Consider the following 18,158-nt stretch of genomic DNA (forward strand, 5'->3'; position numbering starts at 1 on the left):
TGCCTCATCATAAATAATGCAGCCTGCATCCTGCCCACCCAACAAACACCTAAATGAAGCAGAGCCTGCATTGCAGATTCTCACAATGAGTAAGGTTACTTCAAGGAGCACGGTGGATGAGAACACAACAGGAAAACGTTTGATGAAGATGCCGCGGTTTGAGGGCGGCGTTTTTCAAGTGTGTGTATTTTTGTGTGTTGGTGCTGCTGTGCACATGTATCTGCTGGTGTGGGTGGAATAAATAGAGGCACCATACATATTGGTAGGAGTATAGGAAGAGAACAGAGAAATCTATGGCTGAATTCGTAAGCGTGTAAAATACAGTAGCTCCATCTCTAAAAATATCGTGTTTTTTGGGGGGGAGGGGAGAAAGATTGGCAGAAAAGAGATGACATCTATCTTCCACATAAAAGTGTGCTCAAACATCGCTCCCAAAAACTTGTGACTGAGACATTCCTACAATCAGAAAATCCATTCTCCTCTGCTTTTAATCACTTGAGATTCTGATGAAATACACATATGGAGGCCTGTCAATCCTGAGCGTAAAAACTAACCAATTTGAATGCAGCATACATATGAACAGCTAAATGTCTAATTGGATCGCCTGACAGATGGTTGTAATCCTTGTATAGAATTTCATGAGTTGTGGTAACACATATTGGTCATTATATATGGTAATTACTGTACAATCAAATGAAGCACATATCTCGTACCTGAGTCATATACAGTAGTTCTTCACCTCTTTCTTAAAGCTCCTGTAACTTGTGGTAAATATTTATTTTGGCAACCTTTGATGACAAAGTCGTGTTTTAAAAAAAACAACTAATTTGCCTATTTCAACATAGTGTGTTCGCGCTGCGTACCGTCAGCGCAACAGTTTTGCTCTGTCGGACGACACGGTGCCTCGCTGAGAGCGTTTCAAGACGGAGCGCAGCCATGAGCAGCTGTACACACATCATGAGAGAACTACTAAATCACGCGGAAATCAAGAGAAAAAAGTGCAAACAACATGCTGCTTTGTCTCTCTGAGGTTGATTTGTTGGTCGTTCAGTGCCTGTTTTGAATTAATGTGGATCAAGTGATGGAAAATATGAACAGGAGTCCATACTGTATATTGTGTTTTTTGCTCTTGTGAGTTTAATTGTCTGACTTCCTGTCCAGGTCAATCTATTCTGTCCAGCTTGACGTGTGCTCGCAGTGCTTGCTCGCTCAGGAGACGGGCCGAGGGCCTTTCTCTGGAAACAGGAGCATTGGCTAGAGTTGTAGCAAACATCACTGTGGTGGTATCACTCTTTGAGAATCTTTGTCGTGGAGGCTGTATCTATGTTGGCAGTTTATAACTTTGTCTGACACCTACTCTCTGCCAGCGGTTTTAAGGATTTCAAAAAATGACATAATCGTGTTACAAAGGAATTATTTCACAGCCAATAAAGACAGGAGAAATACAGACAGCAATAAAAAAACAACAAACCAATGAACATCTTTAGACTTTGCAATGTTTTGGAAATATCAACCTCAATCCTTCAAAGATTGAATTTGAAGAGGCTTGAATGTCTTTTTATGTACTCAGTATTTATCTCAAGTGGTGGAAGCATGTGAACTGCAGTGACCTCTGGACCTGCGTTTCCCTCAAACTCAACTGGATCTAACTTGACAACTAAGGTTGTCCAAATCTCTCTCTCCCTGAGGCTACAGCAGCATTACTGGGTTATTCTTTACTATTACATAACATGCAGTAGGTATGTTTCTTTGTTCCACGTATATTTAGAAATGGGATCTTTCTATTTTATTTCCAAACAGGAGAACTATATCAGAAAAGGTAATAAATGTATTTCTCTCCTATTGTAATTTCTAAATATAAAAGGCCTGTCGTTTCAGGGAGCTGGGGGAAGTGAGAGGTTTGTTATTCATTGAGCTTGCTGCTGTTTTGAAGACGTGATCTCTTTCGTTCTGATACTACAGCAGCCTTTGGAAATAGAGTTCAGTTTATGAGCAGCACGGGCCCCTGTGGCTTACAGCATCCCAATGTGTTAACCTCAATGAAAAGTAGATTAGACTCGGGTGAGTGAATGCTTAGTCAAGCATTTAGACACACAAATCAAGACTTTTACAGTGTGTGCTAACCTACTGGATCAATATTCAAAGTGCGCCTTAGCATTAGCAATAAGTCTACCCATCAAAATGAGTTACCCTCAATCAAAAGACGATTAGGTAGAGGTCAATGACTACCTTGTCGGCCGCCAATGGTCCATGTTAGGAATAATGAACCGCTCTAAACATGACAGAAACAAATACCATGATATATGAGAGTATCCTGCTCCGCACAGGCTGTGCAGGCCTAATTGTTAGTCAGGTGATTAATAAGGCAGAACACAAGAAAAATCCAATCAATTAATAGTTCCATGTTTGCAGGACACTTTGCATGGCTTGTAAGATAGAGAGATGCATGTAGCAGGGAGGAAGGAATAATGAATGGCTGCTTGGAATTTGAATTAATAGCAGTGGCGACGTTTGTCTGTGCTAAAGCGTGTTAACACGCGCCTGGCGTTGGTTGGTACACTCTGTTGACTGTGTCCCCCGTGCCTTAACTACACATATTCAGCACTACTGTTCTTTGTAATACAATCCAATTTATAGATAATTGACTCTGGGATATTTTCCATCCACGTCTGTCTTTTGGGAAATAGTTTAGTGGTCACACAACTGCTGAATAGCTTCAAGACATGACTGGAGAGCCAAGAAATTATATCGTAGACTGATTCCGTTACAAAGAGATGGGATTTCATCAACTTTAAATGTGCTCCAGCATCAGATGGCACAGGAAGCAGGCTCTAAACCTCACCAAATGTCAGCCTGGCAAAGATCAAGCCAATTAACACGTTATGATCAGCTATTAAACATGTGTAATTTCAAGCACTAAACATTTACACTAACAAAAGCTGTGGGATGTAAAGCGTTTATCGACTTGTTAATTCGCCAGGAATCCTGTGAGGACATTTCAGAACTCTTCTGCACGGCAGAAAAAGTCAAAAACCTCATCAAGACACAGCAAAATAAACCTCAGGGAAAATGCACACTTTTTTGGTATGCCGTAGCTAATAAATGTCAAAAGGCTCACATGGGTTTTTGTAGACATGAATCAAAACTAAGAGCTTTCGTAAACAACCCTGCATTACGAAAGAAGAAAAAACAAACAGACTCTGGTTATGGTCTGTTACCTGATAGGATGTTATTTTCCCTACTCTGGTCAAGCTTGTTTTGTGGCATCTCAAACACTTATATTGTATCTTTAAAAGCCACGTTTTTATTCAGGGACATCTTCTCTTGCAAATTCAAATAAGCCTGTTGCATGTGGCATCTCATTCGAATAAAAGGAGAAGAAATTCTCTGAATGTGTCAATTGGCTTAGTGCTCAGATTGCTCAATTGTCAGCTTGTTAGACTCTGAATTTTAGCCTTGATCCTACAGGGATGCTTCTCAAACATTAAGAACGGGCTGTCGATGATCTGATTCATTGTTACGGTTAAAAACGACTTGTGCCATCCATCATGTTGTGAAATGTAGCACAGCTCCCAGAGAGGTTGGCATGTTGCCCGTTTTCTCTCCAGGCAGGAGGAGCCGGGCTCCAGCTGCTTATATGCCCTGGTTTTAGTGCAGCTGAGGTGCCGCCCGCCTGCCTGCCTCCAATACCTGGCAAAGAATGGAAGTGTGCCGCCTACTCAACAAGACTTCTGAGTTCAGATTCCAGAGTGCAACGTGCAAAGAGAGCAGCCTTGAATACCTTTCCAGAGAGTTAAGGAAACTGGGATGCATCTGTATGTGTCATTAGTAACGCTTCAGACATGATTACCCTCCTCAATATTCCATTTAACACCGACTTTGTCTGAAGACTGGATTTGGATCAATCAATGGATTTCCTTTACCATTCCTTATTCAAAGTAAATGGTAAATGGACTTGAGCTTGTATAGCGCTTTTCTAGTCTTCTGACAACTCAAATCACTTTTTACATCGCAGGTCACACCTACCCATTCACATCACATTCACACACTGATGGTAGAGGCGTCTGTGTAAAGTGTCCATCAGGATTAACTTGCTGACGCAGCAGCGGGAGGAATTTGGGGTTAAGTGTCTTGCTCAAGGACAAATCGAAATTTGACTGCATGAGCTTAGGATTGAAACCCTTGACCTACCCTTGTTCCAACTCTACCACTGAGCCACAGCCGCCTACTCAAGGAGCATAGAGGCTTAGTTTGGATAGAATGGAAACACTGCCCATGTTTTTCTTCAGGCATGCCATTGACAGAAAAGTGAGGTCTACTCAAGCTTCCATAAGTCCATTGGTACATTAAAGAACAATCACTTATGAACAGAGATGACAGTCACGTCATGCGGGAACAGGTTCACATGACAAGAAACAACATGGTTTATTGGTAAAGTGCTCAGTAAAACTGCAAGTGTTATACCACACATCAAACTGAAATGGGATTTCCTTTTACTTCATTTATTGTGCCTCATGTTTCGCTTTTGTTTCTGAGTTTTCACACAAAAGTGCAAATGTGGAACAATACAGCAACACAGAGACAGATCTGTTTTCATAATGGATTGTGAAATTATAGTTTTGACAATAGTTCTATGACTCATAATGGCATTATGCTGAATTCCCCACTACACTGCAGCAAAATGAAGTAAAGTCAACTTTAGATACAGAAGTTATGATGGCAGCATTTGTAGTCCATAGAAAGTTTTACCAAAATTTCCTATAATGGAATTGTCACCTCCAGGAACTGTGCAACTGTTGATTTATGCCCTTGTAGGGAGTTTTTAGTCGGTTAAGAAACAGACTATTACTGATGCTTAAATATGACCTACAAAACAAAAAAAGAATATCTGAGACCTAAATCTTAGTGTCTGCTATCGCTGTCCCAGAGTCCGTGAAAAACAGAATGCTGCCAAAACAGCCTTTCTTTATGTTTTCCATGCAGCAAAGATTGTCAGAGAGGGATATGTTTGATTGTTTGTCCGAAAGCACTTCTTTCACATGTGTAGGAGCACATATGCAGATAAGAGGTATTGCTCCGTCCACAGGGGGGGTGCAGGGATCGGCATAATGTAAAAGATTATAACAGAAGCTTGAAGATCATGTTGACAAGTCAAAGCAATACGCATTTTCAAAGGTTTGGTATTTCAGCCTAGTGGTGTCAAACTTATCCGTACTTTAGGCAATTTTGTTGCCATCATTCTGTTGCTGTTTTCAAAAGGTTTAGCTGGATTGCCACCTAGCTGCATATGAAGATGACAACACCTCTTTTAATTTTTAGTACAAAGTTTTGATTACTGATTAAATCTTCAACGTGTGAAAACCGCCATCTATAACTCCAGACCTTTTTGGAACTGCTAAACGAGGCAAAGATATTAGCAGAAAAAGCTCATGATCATATAAAAGATCACCATGGTTTTCTTCCTGAAAGTTAAAGGGTTACGTATTATGCTAAATACTCTTTACAATGTTTTTCTAACACTAATATGTGTCCGTAGCCTGTCGACCAAACCCCCTCTCCATCTTTTTCCAGCTCCACTTTGCAGAAAATGTGTGCTCAAATAAGCAGTTTGGAGATTTTCCCTTTGTGACATCAGAAAGGGAGGTGACTCCACTCCCAGTTGGGTGACACTCACACAGCAAAGTGTTTGTTCTGCCTTCTTCGTCTGCCTTCTCGCTGTAAACAATTGGGAAAAAGCCCATACCCAAGCCCTTCTAGAGGGGCGTGGTCGAACCCAGCTCACTTACTTTTAAAGCTACAGAAACAGCCTGTTCTGAAATAGAGGGGCTAAAAGGCATGACAGAATACAGGATCTGAATGGAGTTTTTAACCAGAAACTCAAACATGTTTTGGGGAGCTCTGAGACTTATTTAAACTGGTTGAAAAGGAAAATAATATGTGACCTTTAACGTTCAATATGTATTGAAAACAGAAAGTAAATGCAGCTTTGTATTTAATGAGGGCTATAATTCATGCATCAGAAGAGAAAATATATAGAAGTATGGAGGTTCTTTAGAAATAAGTAAGCAACATGGGGACATTTGAATGTGTATGTCATAAATGAGCATTACCTTCCAAAAGCAGACACACACACACACAGGTACACACAAACACACGCACACCCCAGTGCTTGAACTGATTCCAAAGAGTGTTTCCTGTCTCTCCCCGTCCCCTTCCTTACCGTGATCACTTCCTGGTCTGAGCTTCACAGCAGTGGCTTTGGCAGATTCTCCAGAAAAGTGTCACTTATTCCGTGTACACACTAGACTTTAACGTGCGGAAACAACCCACTCGAATTAGCAAGTATGTCTCACAGGGTGAACAGCTACACTGTCATATGCCACTACATCGCTGCTCAACTTGTCCCTTTAAAGGTGAAACTTCACTTCAATTATCAGAGGGAATCTAGTGAGATCAGCTGTAACAACCTTCTCGCCTGAAATGCATCATGAATGAGTGATGTTTGTCAGTGCTTTGTGAATGCTCCTTTAAATACAGCCAGGAGCACTCAGAGATCCGTATGTAAATTACTAATACCTGAAAAAACAACAACTTTTGGGTTAACTTTCACAGGGAATTGGGAAGTGATCTAATATTTATACCCCCTCTAATTGCATGCCATAATTACAACCTTGGCCTTAAGAAAGGCTTTGGAATAAATTGAATTAATTTAGCAGCCATAAGTTGTGCCTGTATGCTGATTCCGTCTGCTCCACCTCTGGAGAAAAATCTGATTAAATACACCTTTAAAAACGTTTTAAGAGATAGAAATGCTTCTCAAAGAGGGAGAAAAGACAAGCCTGAAGCTGCATGGAGTAAAAAAAACAGGGTTATTCCAAATCTGGATGATGAGTGGAGAAAATTTAAAGTCACATAAAACACTCAAAGGTGGAAAAGTGGCTCAATAGACTCATTATTTCCCCTGATCTCATCTCTTCGGGTCTACTTTTTCTGTCTCTTCTTCTCTCTTGACTGCTCGCACACAAACACAGCTCCTAATCCTGTCCCCCGCCCCCCCTCTGCGGTCTTCCGACATGCAGCCGGGGTCACGGATGATTAAAGCAGTGGCAGGTGGACTCCACTTTGAAACTATCAATAGACCCCCGGGAGCTGAATCAAACAGCAAACCCTCCATCTCTGTCAGCCCGAGCTCTCGGTGGCACAGAGGGAGAGGACAGGCGGAGGGTGAGAGGGCAGACTCCACCTCTGGATCTTCACCGTACACCGCGGCAAGCCAACAGAAAAAATAAAAAAAGTGTGGAGTGTCAATGGAGGAATGGAGGAATTTCTGCCTCTCTGATGTGATTTGAAGCAGGCTTTGTGGATTCATCCAGCCGACCCCACCACCTCTGACCGGAGGTGGACGGTGAGAACCGGCCCATGCAGAATATTGTATTCCCACCATGCTGCACTACTGTAGTTCGTAGACACAGACATGTAATGAACTTAGTGTGACACTGCTCTGGTAGCCTACTACTGTTGGAATCTAAATAGAAAAAAAAATAAGGAAGGACACCACGGTCAATTTTCACACACAAGTTGGGTTTGCGATTGTGTGAATTTCTCCTCCTGTGAGGCGTGTGTAGCTGATGTGACCATATGATGTGTTGTTTACAAAGCACAGATGTATTTCTCCAGATTGTCTCTGAGCCATTTACTCTCCAACGCTGCTGCTAGTTGTGGAGAAACAAAACATTCAAAGGGTTTTCTCTCAGTGCCATGTTGGAAAGAAATTAATTTACCACACGTGCTTTCTATAATTCATATATCCATGCCCCAAAAAACATACCTATAGTTGTGGAGAAAGAAACACTGTTAAGGTTTTCATGTGAAAAGTCACTGATCCAAGCAAACAGTCACAGCAGTTCAATTGTGTGTTATCTGAACTGGGGCACACCTGTTCCTGGACACTAATAACCTGCATATAGTAGATGTTAGCATGGAAACCAATTATTTAGATACATTTATGTGTTAACAAGGAAGTTAAGATAACGGAAATTAAAGTAACAGAAGTTACAGTACTGTAGTGTAGCAAAATACAGTATAAGATGAAACCCTGCAATAACCAAACCATTTTACTTTGAGGAAAGGTGTTAAGCTCATATGAAAAGTTGGAAAAGCATTTTTTAAAACACACTAACATAATGTAGGAAATAGAGGACCAGTTAGCAGAAATGCTAAACTTTAACTCAAAAAAGGGAGAAAAAAAGCCCGGTTTTCAAATGTACAACATCAAACTAGAACTACTACACTCACTGAAACAGCAATGTTGATCCACCACTTTCAGTCAGCTGAAGCTGAAGCTTGTATTTAGTTCAGACATTTACTGTCCACTGAAAAATCAACTCATAGACTTGGTGGCCCTCTGACTTCCTCTTGTGTAAGTCTAGCGTTTGTGTTTTTGAGACAAATGATCTACAACTATTGATAACTGTTACGAATTTAATCACTTGTGGTGATTTGTCATCTCACCCGAACCCCCTCCCTTTTTATGTTATCACACCCCACTTTGCGGGGGCACGCCCCACAGCTTGAAGTACTGCTCCACACAGTGCCACCTGTTTCAACCCTCTACTTCTTGAGTTGGACTGTTGCCATCTTGTTTTTTGGAATCAAAAGTGACAACATTTGGATACGCATTGCTCCCTCTCTGTCCTCGTTGACACGGCAGCCACTGAAGTCTCCCTTGTCTGTCCTTTAGAAATACTGCAAGTTTAAGGTCAGCTGTGTCAGCTTCACTTTTGCAACGACAAGCTACACCCACTTCATACACACAGTCTTTGTTAAATACTCACAAATGTGCCCATCCCAGCAGCTTTCGTTATGCTTTGTTTTGAATGGTAATTAGAAAATATAATGAAGTTAACATGATAAACCAAAATCTTACAAAGGAACAAAAAACATGTTAACCTCAGCATGGCAGAGTTGTAATTTTGAGCATGTTGAAGACAGTATATGGTATCAATGAGTGCATCAGCACTTCATATGAATGTTTTGTAGTCCTATAGTGTTACCGTCATTATCCATTAAAATATAGGACAAACTGTTATCCATCTATCTATCTATCAATCTATCTATGGAGTCAGCACAGTCATGTATGTGAGTGTCAGGGCAAATGATCGTGTTTCCAGGAGGAAGGATTTAATGGAAATGTCAAGAGCAGCATACGCTCCAAGCAAAGACTGAACCCTCTCAGACGATGTGAGCCACTTTACCTCAGCAGGAACCGGAGACTTGTTGTCATTCAGCCCCAGTCCAGACCCCAATTCTGACTTTATCAGAACAGAAATGGCATTGCCACTTTTTTTTTTAAATGGGATTACAAAGGGTTTCGTTGCATATTAATTAAAAAGAAATCAATACGGGCTGCGCTTCTATTTTGGGGGGCATATTAAACATTGAGCTGCAGAGCGTACATTCTGCTAAATAAAAGAGTGTTGAAGAGAAAAGTAAGGAGGTTGGGAAATTAGACAAGTATATTCTGGTTTCCAGGAAGGGTTAGATTGAAGGAAGAAGAAAGAAAGGTCAAATGGGCTCCTTCAAAACAAGATGGTTGATTCCAATCTTTCCATATATGTACTGCACCCCCTTGAAAATGAATACATAATTCGATGCTGGACATAAGAATATGGGGGGAAAGATAACCAAATGACTAAATGTAAGGTAGACGAGGGGCCTCAGAGGGACGGACAGAAGTCTCATAATAGTTTAAACTGTCATAAACCACATTGATGATGAATTGAACATTGGACATTAGTTACAAAGTCATGAAAAGACTAGTTTTTGTGTGCAAAGTTTGACTTTTGTTCCACTAAAAAATCACTGCAGGGTTGAGTACAGGGAGCAGGAGCTGTCCATGGTGCTGAACATGCAGTTAGTACATCAGGTAGATTATAATGTAGGAACACTAAAAAAAGGTAACAGGAAAATAGCAACCCTGTTTTCTGTGTCTTTGAGTGAACAGTCTTGTTACACCCTCCAAAAAAAGAGCGACTGAAGAAAACAGGGACTTAGAGATGAACTGATAAACTGAGTTTAAACCTCTATTGCACCGACATGGAAAACGTTCTACTCAATTACTGCTGTGACCTTCACGTGGGCGCGGTTGTTCCTATCGTGCGATCTCCACCAGTTGGCATTACAGCACAATTAAAATGCGTGTTCAAAGCGACCTGTCACCGCGGTTGTTTGCCGTGCAGCTTGGCACCCTGTAGTGGAGAGGGTGACATCTATGACTCCTCGCCAAGGGAGCCCGGGAGACGCACCTCACTGTAGTTATTCTTCCAGCACTGCCTGCAAACCCACCGAATAATTACAGCAACAACTCCGGCCAGGGGAGTTTTTTTCCTTTTCCTTTTTTTGGCAAGCGAATTACTAATCCCTCGCATTCTTACATAGAAGGTAAGATGTCCTTTTTTGTTGTTGTTGTTGTTTGTTTGTTTAACCGGAGTCCTGAGGCGGTGTTGTAATAGTAATTATTTGTATATAACCTGCGGGCGATTACAAACAAGCAAAAATATTCTGATCGTATTTTTTTTGCCTCTTGTTCGAATGTATTCCTGCAACTTCGGCTGCATTTTAATTGTGCTGAACTGTGTTTTTATCTACCCTGGAGACTCGCCTCTGTTAAGTTTCTGTGGATTTACTCTCCACATGCATCCCTTGTCGTTTTAGTGCCTCCTGAAATGTGATAATAAAAACATCAACGAGTGTGCTCATGGGCTAGACTTTGCAGGGATGCAGGTGGTAGATGTATTATACCGTATTTCAGGTGAACGTTTGCAATCACCCTCACAGTATTTTAGCTCTTTTGTTTTCCAAAATGACATCAGTGCATTTGGGCTTGCAGCTGTTGGAAGCCGCTGCAGAAAGCGATGCAGCTTATTTATGAGCAATTATCGAGTAACTTAAAATAGAAGAATCCAATTTAGTGCCACTGCAAATAAGCCTCCGATTACGAATCGAACCATGACGTGCTAAGTGTTCAGAATTTGCTCCTTTAAGAAAAGGAGAGTGAAAGATAAACATTTCCTGGAGCATCCTTCCTCAATCATCACTGCGAGAAACTTGCTTTGTTGCATTATAAATACATTTTCAGCCCAAGTGGCAAAAAAAAATTAAAAACTCAGGATAATAAATGAGTCTACTATTCAATGGCTGCCTGATGAGTTAAACATCCGCTTGAGAACAACGGTTGAAGTTGAGACTTCGGTGCCAGAAATCTTTAGGACCCGGCGGAACGCTCGTTTGAAACTGGACATAGTCGCTCCATTAGAGAAAGATCGCTTATCGCTCCCCTCCTCTCCCGTCCACAACTCGGCTGGGCAAAGAAAACAGTCTCTCCAAAGAGTTTCTCTCCAATGGGACGTGTGGAAATGCGCGTTGATGGGCTCTTACGAATTTGCAACCAGGCTGTAAATCCCCTTAACGGGTTCTTGAAGTGTTTGTTGTGCGCCATTCCAATGAACGCAGTGCCAGGAGCAGCGCTGCGTAAAGCCCAACAGCTCGCGTGGAAACCAGTCGGTTCTCGACGGCGTTTGTGAGCGCGGAACGGAAAAGGATTGTATATGAAAGAGTCCCGGAGCGTTATTCGAAAGGAAATAATGCTCCTTTAGTGAGGGGAAAAAAAGTTTATAGAAAAGTTTAAAGAAGGAAAACGTGGTTCTCTCCGCGTGAACGCGCGACTGCCCACGTTTCGCTTTTATTGTTCCATCTGGAGCGAAATTAGAATAAATCAGATAAAGTGGAATCAGTGAAAGGCGCGGGGAAAACCCTTCTGCAGCTACTCTCTTCTGCATATAACTTGTTGAATGAGCTTGTCGTCCCAGGAGCGCATTTTAATGTGAGTATTGTGTTTTGAGCATTCTGTTTGTGTAATTTCCTTCTTTATAACCGTCACTTGTGTGATGATGACAATCATGACTAAATGGGCGATAATGGGGTAATTACAGTGGGCTGCTTCATGGGCGGAACGTTAGCTGTAATCAGGTTTGAAGTGGGTTAAATGAATAAGGAATGAGCAGCCACAAAGAAATGGAGTAAGAATCGCTGTGGCATGTATCCACAGCGTTTTAGTTTACCTTTAGCCTCGTTTTGGAGGTGTTCTTTATTTTGCAGGAAGTAAGAGCGTATGAATCTGTGTTTACACAGTATATTTATACTTGAAAGCTGTTGTCATTTTGGAAGTTTTCTCGTTATCCTTGAAGGAATAATGAGAGTTTAACCTGTTGCGCAGCAGGTCAGTAAAGTCAGAATGAGGTGTGTCTCGCCTCTGCGCAAAAATCGGACCTAGAACTGACTGTCAATGTCTGGATTACTGAAAGTTCTAAATTAAAATCATCTATTCGACTATATAAAAAAAACCGACTGGACTTTTTCCTTTCTGCCAGTCCCGTGTTTCTGATTGCATGAATGTTACATGTCATGGCATTTTAAAATGTTTGCAACATGCTCTGCATTTTTTGCATGTTAGTGCTTCAGGAGAGGGATTTGAATAATGTATGGCGGCAGGTTTCATGTGAGGCAGTTGTGAAGGCTGTATCCCTGAATCTGTGTGGGCTCCACACTGAGAGACCCTTACATTGTACCCACATCAACCACATCCTAGCTGGGAGGAAAAAGAGCTTTTTTGCAGCAGAGCACAGCCGGTCCTTGTTGTAAATAAAAAGTGTCTCCAGTTGAGGAGGTCAAAAGTGCAACCCCTCTGGACTTATATGTTATATGTGCTTACGGATCTATTGTTGCTATTGACAGACAGAGAGGAAAAATAGAGGGGGGGATGAAGGACAAGAGAGACAATAAGAACACAAACGCATGCCAGAACAGACATGCTTCTGCTTGCCAGTCGATTCCACTGTGACTCATATGGAAGGGCTGGTTTTTGGCTCGATGAATGTTGGAAGCATTAACCTGTTTATTGTTGCAGTCATCAGCCAGCTACAAAGCATCAGTCTGTTTAAACTGGCCGTGGATCAGAAGTAATTGGTTGGAAGTCTGCAAGATCAATAAACATAACAAGGCAGTATTGTATTTGTGTGCATCCAAATCCAGAATAGGTGCTGAAAGGAAGGGCAAAAAATAGCAATTGTTGCTAAATGGACCACACAGGGAGCGTCAGTCTAGGTTCCTTTTTTAAAATTATTTAGCTTACTGTGATTAGTGTCATCTTGCAACCACAGACGTCAGCAATTACAGTTCTGGCCCTGTGGATATGCAGTACGGGGTCCTGTATTTCAGCACCATGGACAGCTCCCCTAAACGCCGCCCTGTATTCGAGCCAGAGGTTTTGGATCACAAAAAGCCACACTTGGAGACTGAGAGCAAAGCCACACTTTAGCAGGATTAGTATAAAGTGAATGGAGAAAAAAATACATCCGCCGTGGGTTTTTAAGAGTCTAGCAGGGAGTTTGTAACCAATATAAGCCACGGGGCACGGCTGCACGCTGACTTTTAAAACACTCTGCCATGCTTGAGCTGCCCAGGGGATGGAATGCAAGCGGACACAAGGGGGTGTTTCAGAGGCTACAAAAACAAGTGAAGGAAAAGAGAGATGGAGAGATGGAGAGATGGAGAGAGAGAGTGAGAGAGAGAGGGGGAAGAGAGAGGTGGTCACCCTCAGCTTTAAGCTCTTGCTCCCTCCCTGCATACGGAGAGCTGCTCAAATATTGATGACTTTTAATATAGAATCTGACCTCATATATTTCTCGGAGAAATTATGACATTTCCAAGCTTCTCCTTGAATTTTTGAGCGCCAAAGGAGGTGTGTAGATGTAGGAACAGGAGAAACAAGGATGCTTCACTTATACCATATTGCATTTGTGACTTAGTTTGTGTAATTGTTATGAATTATTGACGCCTTTGTGTGAGGTAGGATAGCACTTATAAATGACATGAATCACAGTTATTTTCATAGGTTAATTAATCTTCTGCAGAGAGCTTTGTTAAAGATGAATTAGCTTCCTAAATGGTGTCAGAACACTTATTTTATGCAGAAATAATCCCTGGAGCATGAAGCAGATTTTTTTTAAAAAAATTAAACTTCATGCTTTCTTTCCCTTCACTTGCACCTTAGTAGTGCTCTGATGTTAAATGGTACGTGTCCACAGAGCTTCCTGACACTGTCCTTTCATCTGTATAGATTTCATTACTCTAGGTGTCTATGAATTAAATCCAATATTCCCCTGGTTAGCTCCATTTGCTGTCGCTTATTAGCTTTGAATGTTCCCTATTAAATAAAAATAAGATAAGCGACCTCCACCACCCCGCCGCCGGTACCTAATTTGACTGCCTTTATAATGAAAGTCAACCTCGGTGTTATGAAATGGAGGCGTATCCAGGTGTGTGTGTGTGTGTGTGTGTGTGTGTGTGTGTGTGTGTGAGATGAGAGTGGTCCCTCCCATGACACATCTGTGATCTGGGACTGACATTTATATTCATGAAATGTGATACACGCATCCCCACTGAAAGGTATGGCGTATTCATCGCTCATGAGCTCCAGCGGCGTTATCAAATTTGTAAATGGCCCCTTCTTCGGAGTCTTAATGATTGACACGAGCACATTTAGAGAGCCAACATTCTTCCACTAGCTTCTTCCCTTTGCCCAGCAGAGGTCCGTCAAATGAAGCCTGCCACCCGTACCTCCTGACAGGGCTCACTTTGAAGGGGTCTGTCCAGGCTGAAAAGCAGTGCAGATCTTTTCTCAGGCTCGGATCTTTCATTCTGGTTGGAATGTATTCAAGCCTGTAGTCATTTGTAAGAAAGAAAAAAAAAGGACATTATGTTGGGTGGAAAGCAGTAATTGGTTTGAATGTGGGCAAACCCGTTAAAATTGGTTCAATTTTCAGTCGGAGACAAGACGGCCAAGTTAAAATACTGAATCCTAATGCCTCCATATGTCGGCAGGGAGAACAGAGATCTGCCTGTGTGTGTGTTTATGAAAGAGAGAGCTACACCGACTCACTCACCCCATCTCATCTAAATCTTTGTCCTTTCATAATTAATTGTTTTTCCTTCATTAATTTGATTTGACTCTATTATCTCTTGATAACAAAAAAACTCTAATCTTTTGACACAAATTGAAAAAAGTAGCTCTTTCCTCTGAGCACAAAAGACTCTCCACATGTTTCAAACCGCTGCTTACCTGGAAAAGAAAAATCTATATTTCAGTGGTGAGCGTTGGTCGCAGAGGGTCGGATGTAGCCCGGGGGGAAGAGAATGAATCTGCTGACCGGAAAGTTAGAGGTTCAACTGCATGTACCAGATTGGTTGTATTAGGCATTATTTAAGTCTGTGTTGGATTAAATATGATGTCACATTACAAACTTAGACTTTGCATTAATAGAGGACCATTTTTCATGCTTGCAGAGGGCAATGGTTAAAAGGTAATGTACACCTACCCATAGGAATAACATTAAATTTTCTCAAAGCCAAAACCTTAGGCCATCAGAGCATATTGACATTCAACAGTAACTTAACTCCTATTTACAGTGTCATTACTCTGTTGGCGGCAGCTGTAAATAGCTGCTCCATTTTATTTCCCCTATAAACACACCCTTTTTCTTTTTTACCTGAGACATTGAGATTGTGCCGGTCTCCACTGACTGCTGCCAGGCAACCATTACCTGACGAGTTAGGCCATCTGACTGATGGCTTGTGATAGCTCTGAGAAACGTACAATCCCTCAAATAGACCATTTCTGTCTCCCAATTTTACTTTAATATTTCCCAAATGCCTCTAAAGGCTTTGGGACAGAGGCAACTCCTGATTCGGCTAGCGGGGAGCAAGAGTCGGGTGAAAAGCAATAACTTAAATGTCGTGACTTGACACATGGAAATAAGCCTTTTTGTATGAAAATCAAATGGAGATTAGGCTTTGGAGAACAAGCCCCATTTGAATTGTATATAGTGATTTTGGCAAGGTTATTATTGAGGGCTTGATACAAACAGTGGAGGCTCGCATTGTGTTTGTGTGTGTGCACTGAGAAGCACTACTTATCCCAGTGCCCTTAAACCATGTTGAAGCATTGTTAAAATTTTAATACTGTGTTTCAGCTGTTTTATGTGTTTTTGTGGTCTATTTAAGGTATTTTTTTTCTTCTCTCCTTAAGGATGCTGCCTGTGGCAAAAACCACAGGAGAGCGAGCTCAGGGCGTCTGACAGCCGCTGACTTATGAGGAGTGTCACCCTGCTCTGCACATCACATCTGACCGCTTGTTGACCCTTTCATCAACGCTCAACACTTGTAAAGAAGCTCACTTGTTGACAACCCTCATCAGCCAGGCAGAAGTGGCAAAAATTGGAGAAAAAAAGAAGTGAATAGGGCTAATGGTTGCCTGAAGCTGCTCACTCAAAAGTAGGTAGCAACATGCTGCCACAGCTCCCCAATGATCAATTGCCACTCGCAAAGCTGCAGTTAGTGTAGAAAATTCCCAGCAATATTGTCATATTTGTGACCAAGAAGCAGCTGTAAAGAAAAAACAAGACGTTCCACAGCAGCCACAAAGAACCAGCAATGTTTTGGCTCGTATTGTTCTCTCTACAAGCGGTGTGCACCAGTGTGGCACATGCCATGCAGCATTACCCAGCGGCCTGGGGACACTATGACGTGTGCAAGTCTCAGATCTACACAGAGGAGGGCCTGGCCTGGGACTACATGGCCTGTCAGCCAGAAGCCACCGACATGACAAAGTACCTGCGAGTGGCCCTCGACCCCCCAAATATCACGTGTGGAGATCCACCAGAAACATACTGCGCTTTGGTGAGTTGTAACCTCGGCCGTCCCCTGATGGAGACAAATGAGGCTGTAGGCAGGATCGCACAGCGTACTGGGTCAGGGATAGAGAGCAGTGCATACAAGGCAACGGGTTGCCGCTGCAGCAGAGATTGATGCACACAAACACACAGACAGCCGAGTGCATTAGGATGCAAGTGCTAACATCCAGCAGCACACTTACGAGAAAGACACACACACACGTCAGTTAACGCAGAGATGAATGCACATGCACATTTTCACACAGACAAGTACTGCACAAGGAAGGACATACAGGCTGTTTTAGACATGCACACACAGTCACACAGACATGCACACGCATAAAGAAGTAGATGTTAAGTACACTACATCCATGGACCCGGATATGAAAAGTGAATGTACAGAAAAATACAAACAATGCTTTGAATATCAGTCGGGTCAAGCAAAATTACAAAAGTTTTTATTCCAGCTGCTCTGATGATAACTTAGTGACAAATGTCTTGTGTGTGTATGAGCTTGTGAAATGTGTGCAGCCAAAGAAAGGGCAATTCTTCAGATAGTAAAGGCAGATACCTTCTTCTGCATTCCTTCATGCAGTTTCTTGCAGAAACATTTCAGATTCCCAAGAGAGTTGTCGTGATTCATTGCAAAATGTTGCATACCATTGCTGAACTTTCATGTATTTCTTTTTTTTTTCCAACCTAAAATATTGTCAAACTTATATCTTTGGGGACTCAGTCGAAAGCAGCTAATATTCTATTTTAAATGTACCGAATATATTATCAAAGAAGATTTGATGAACCATTTTGTTTACAAGCCCTACAAGCATATAATGCTGCACATACAGACCTTCACAAATGCATGCATCTACAGTACAATGTCAAACCCCACTCAGTACTGCACACACACACACACACACACACACACACACAAACAAAGACACAGAGGAAGGATCAGTGTTAGCAGTGACAGGGTTATTGTGCTGGCACAGTTATTATGCGCTGCAGTCTCACCACAGCGTTTAGCGTTGTGTTTCACCGGGCCTTATCAACAATTATCAACAGTTCAAGCGCAGGTTGAATTAGTTAAGAACCACACTCAAAGTAAGCAGCAAGAGCCCACAGGCTTTAAAGTGCTTCATTAGAAGTCGTGTGTGCCCGCCGAGAGCTCCTGCGAGTAAATATTTACCAATTAAAACGGGCAATCTTTAAAAAGGAGAGTTTTTAATTCTCGCAGCAGCAGATGGCACTGAGACATTTAATGCCGCTGTAGGATGAAAAAGGAGCCGGTCTCCTGTCACGTGTGGCATTCTGTGGAGCTTTATATCAAAATAAGCTGTGGAACCTTTATCAGCCTGCTATATTACCCTGATT

At 41.9% G+C, this 18,158-nt stretch overlaps 1 protein-coding gene across 3 annotated transcripts in view; it reads left to right on the forward strand.

Moving 5' to 3' along the window:
• The first annotated feature begins 10,088 nt into the window (after window positions 1–10,088).
• Window positions 10,089–18,158, forward strand: part of LOC109975356 (netrin-G1-like) — a 71,921-nt gene continuing 63,851 nt past the window's right edge. For 2 of the 3 annotated variants that reach the window (XM_020625815.3, XM_065954309.1), the window contains exons 1-2: window positions 11,322–11,881; window positions 16,145–16,794. In XM_020625815.3, the coding sequence (XP_020481471.1) occupies window positions 16,549–16,794 (246 nt within the window). In that variant the 5' untranslated portion in view covers window positions 11,322–11,881; window positions 16,145–16,548. Of the gene's footprint in view, window positions 10,441–11,321; window positions 11,882–16,144; window positions 16,795–18,158 lie in introns of those variants that run through there. The other variant, XM_020625861.2, reaches the window with a different exon arrangement.

The sequence above is a fragment of the Labrus bergylta genome, chromosome 4 (assembly GCF_963930695.1).
Source record: "Labrus bergylta chromosome 4, fLabBer1.1, whole genome shotgun sequence".
Classification (NCBI taxonomy): domain Eukaryota; kingdom Metazoa; phylum Chordata; class Actinopteri; order Labriformes; family Labridae; genus Labrus; species Labrus bergylta.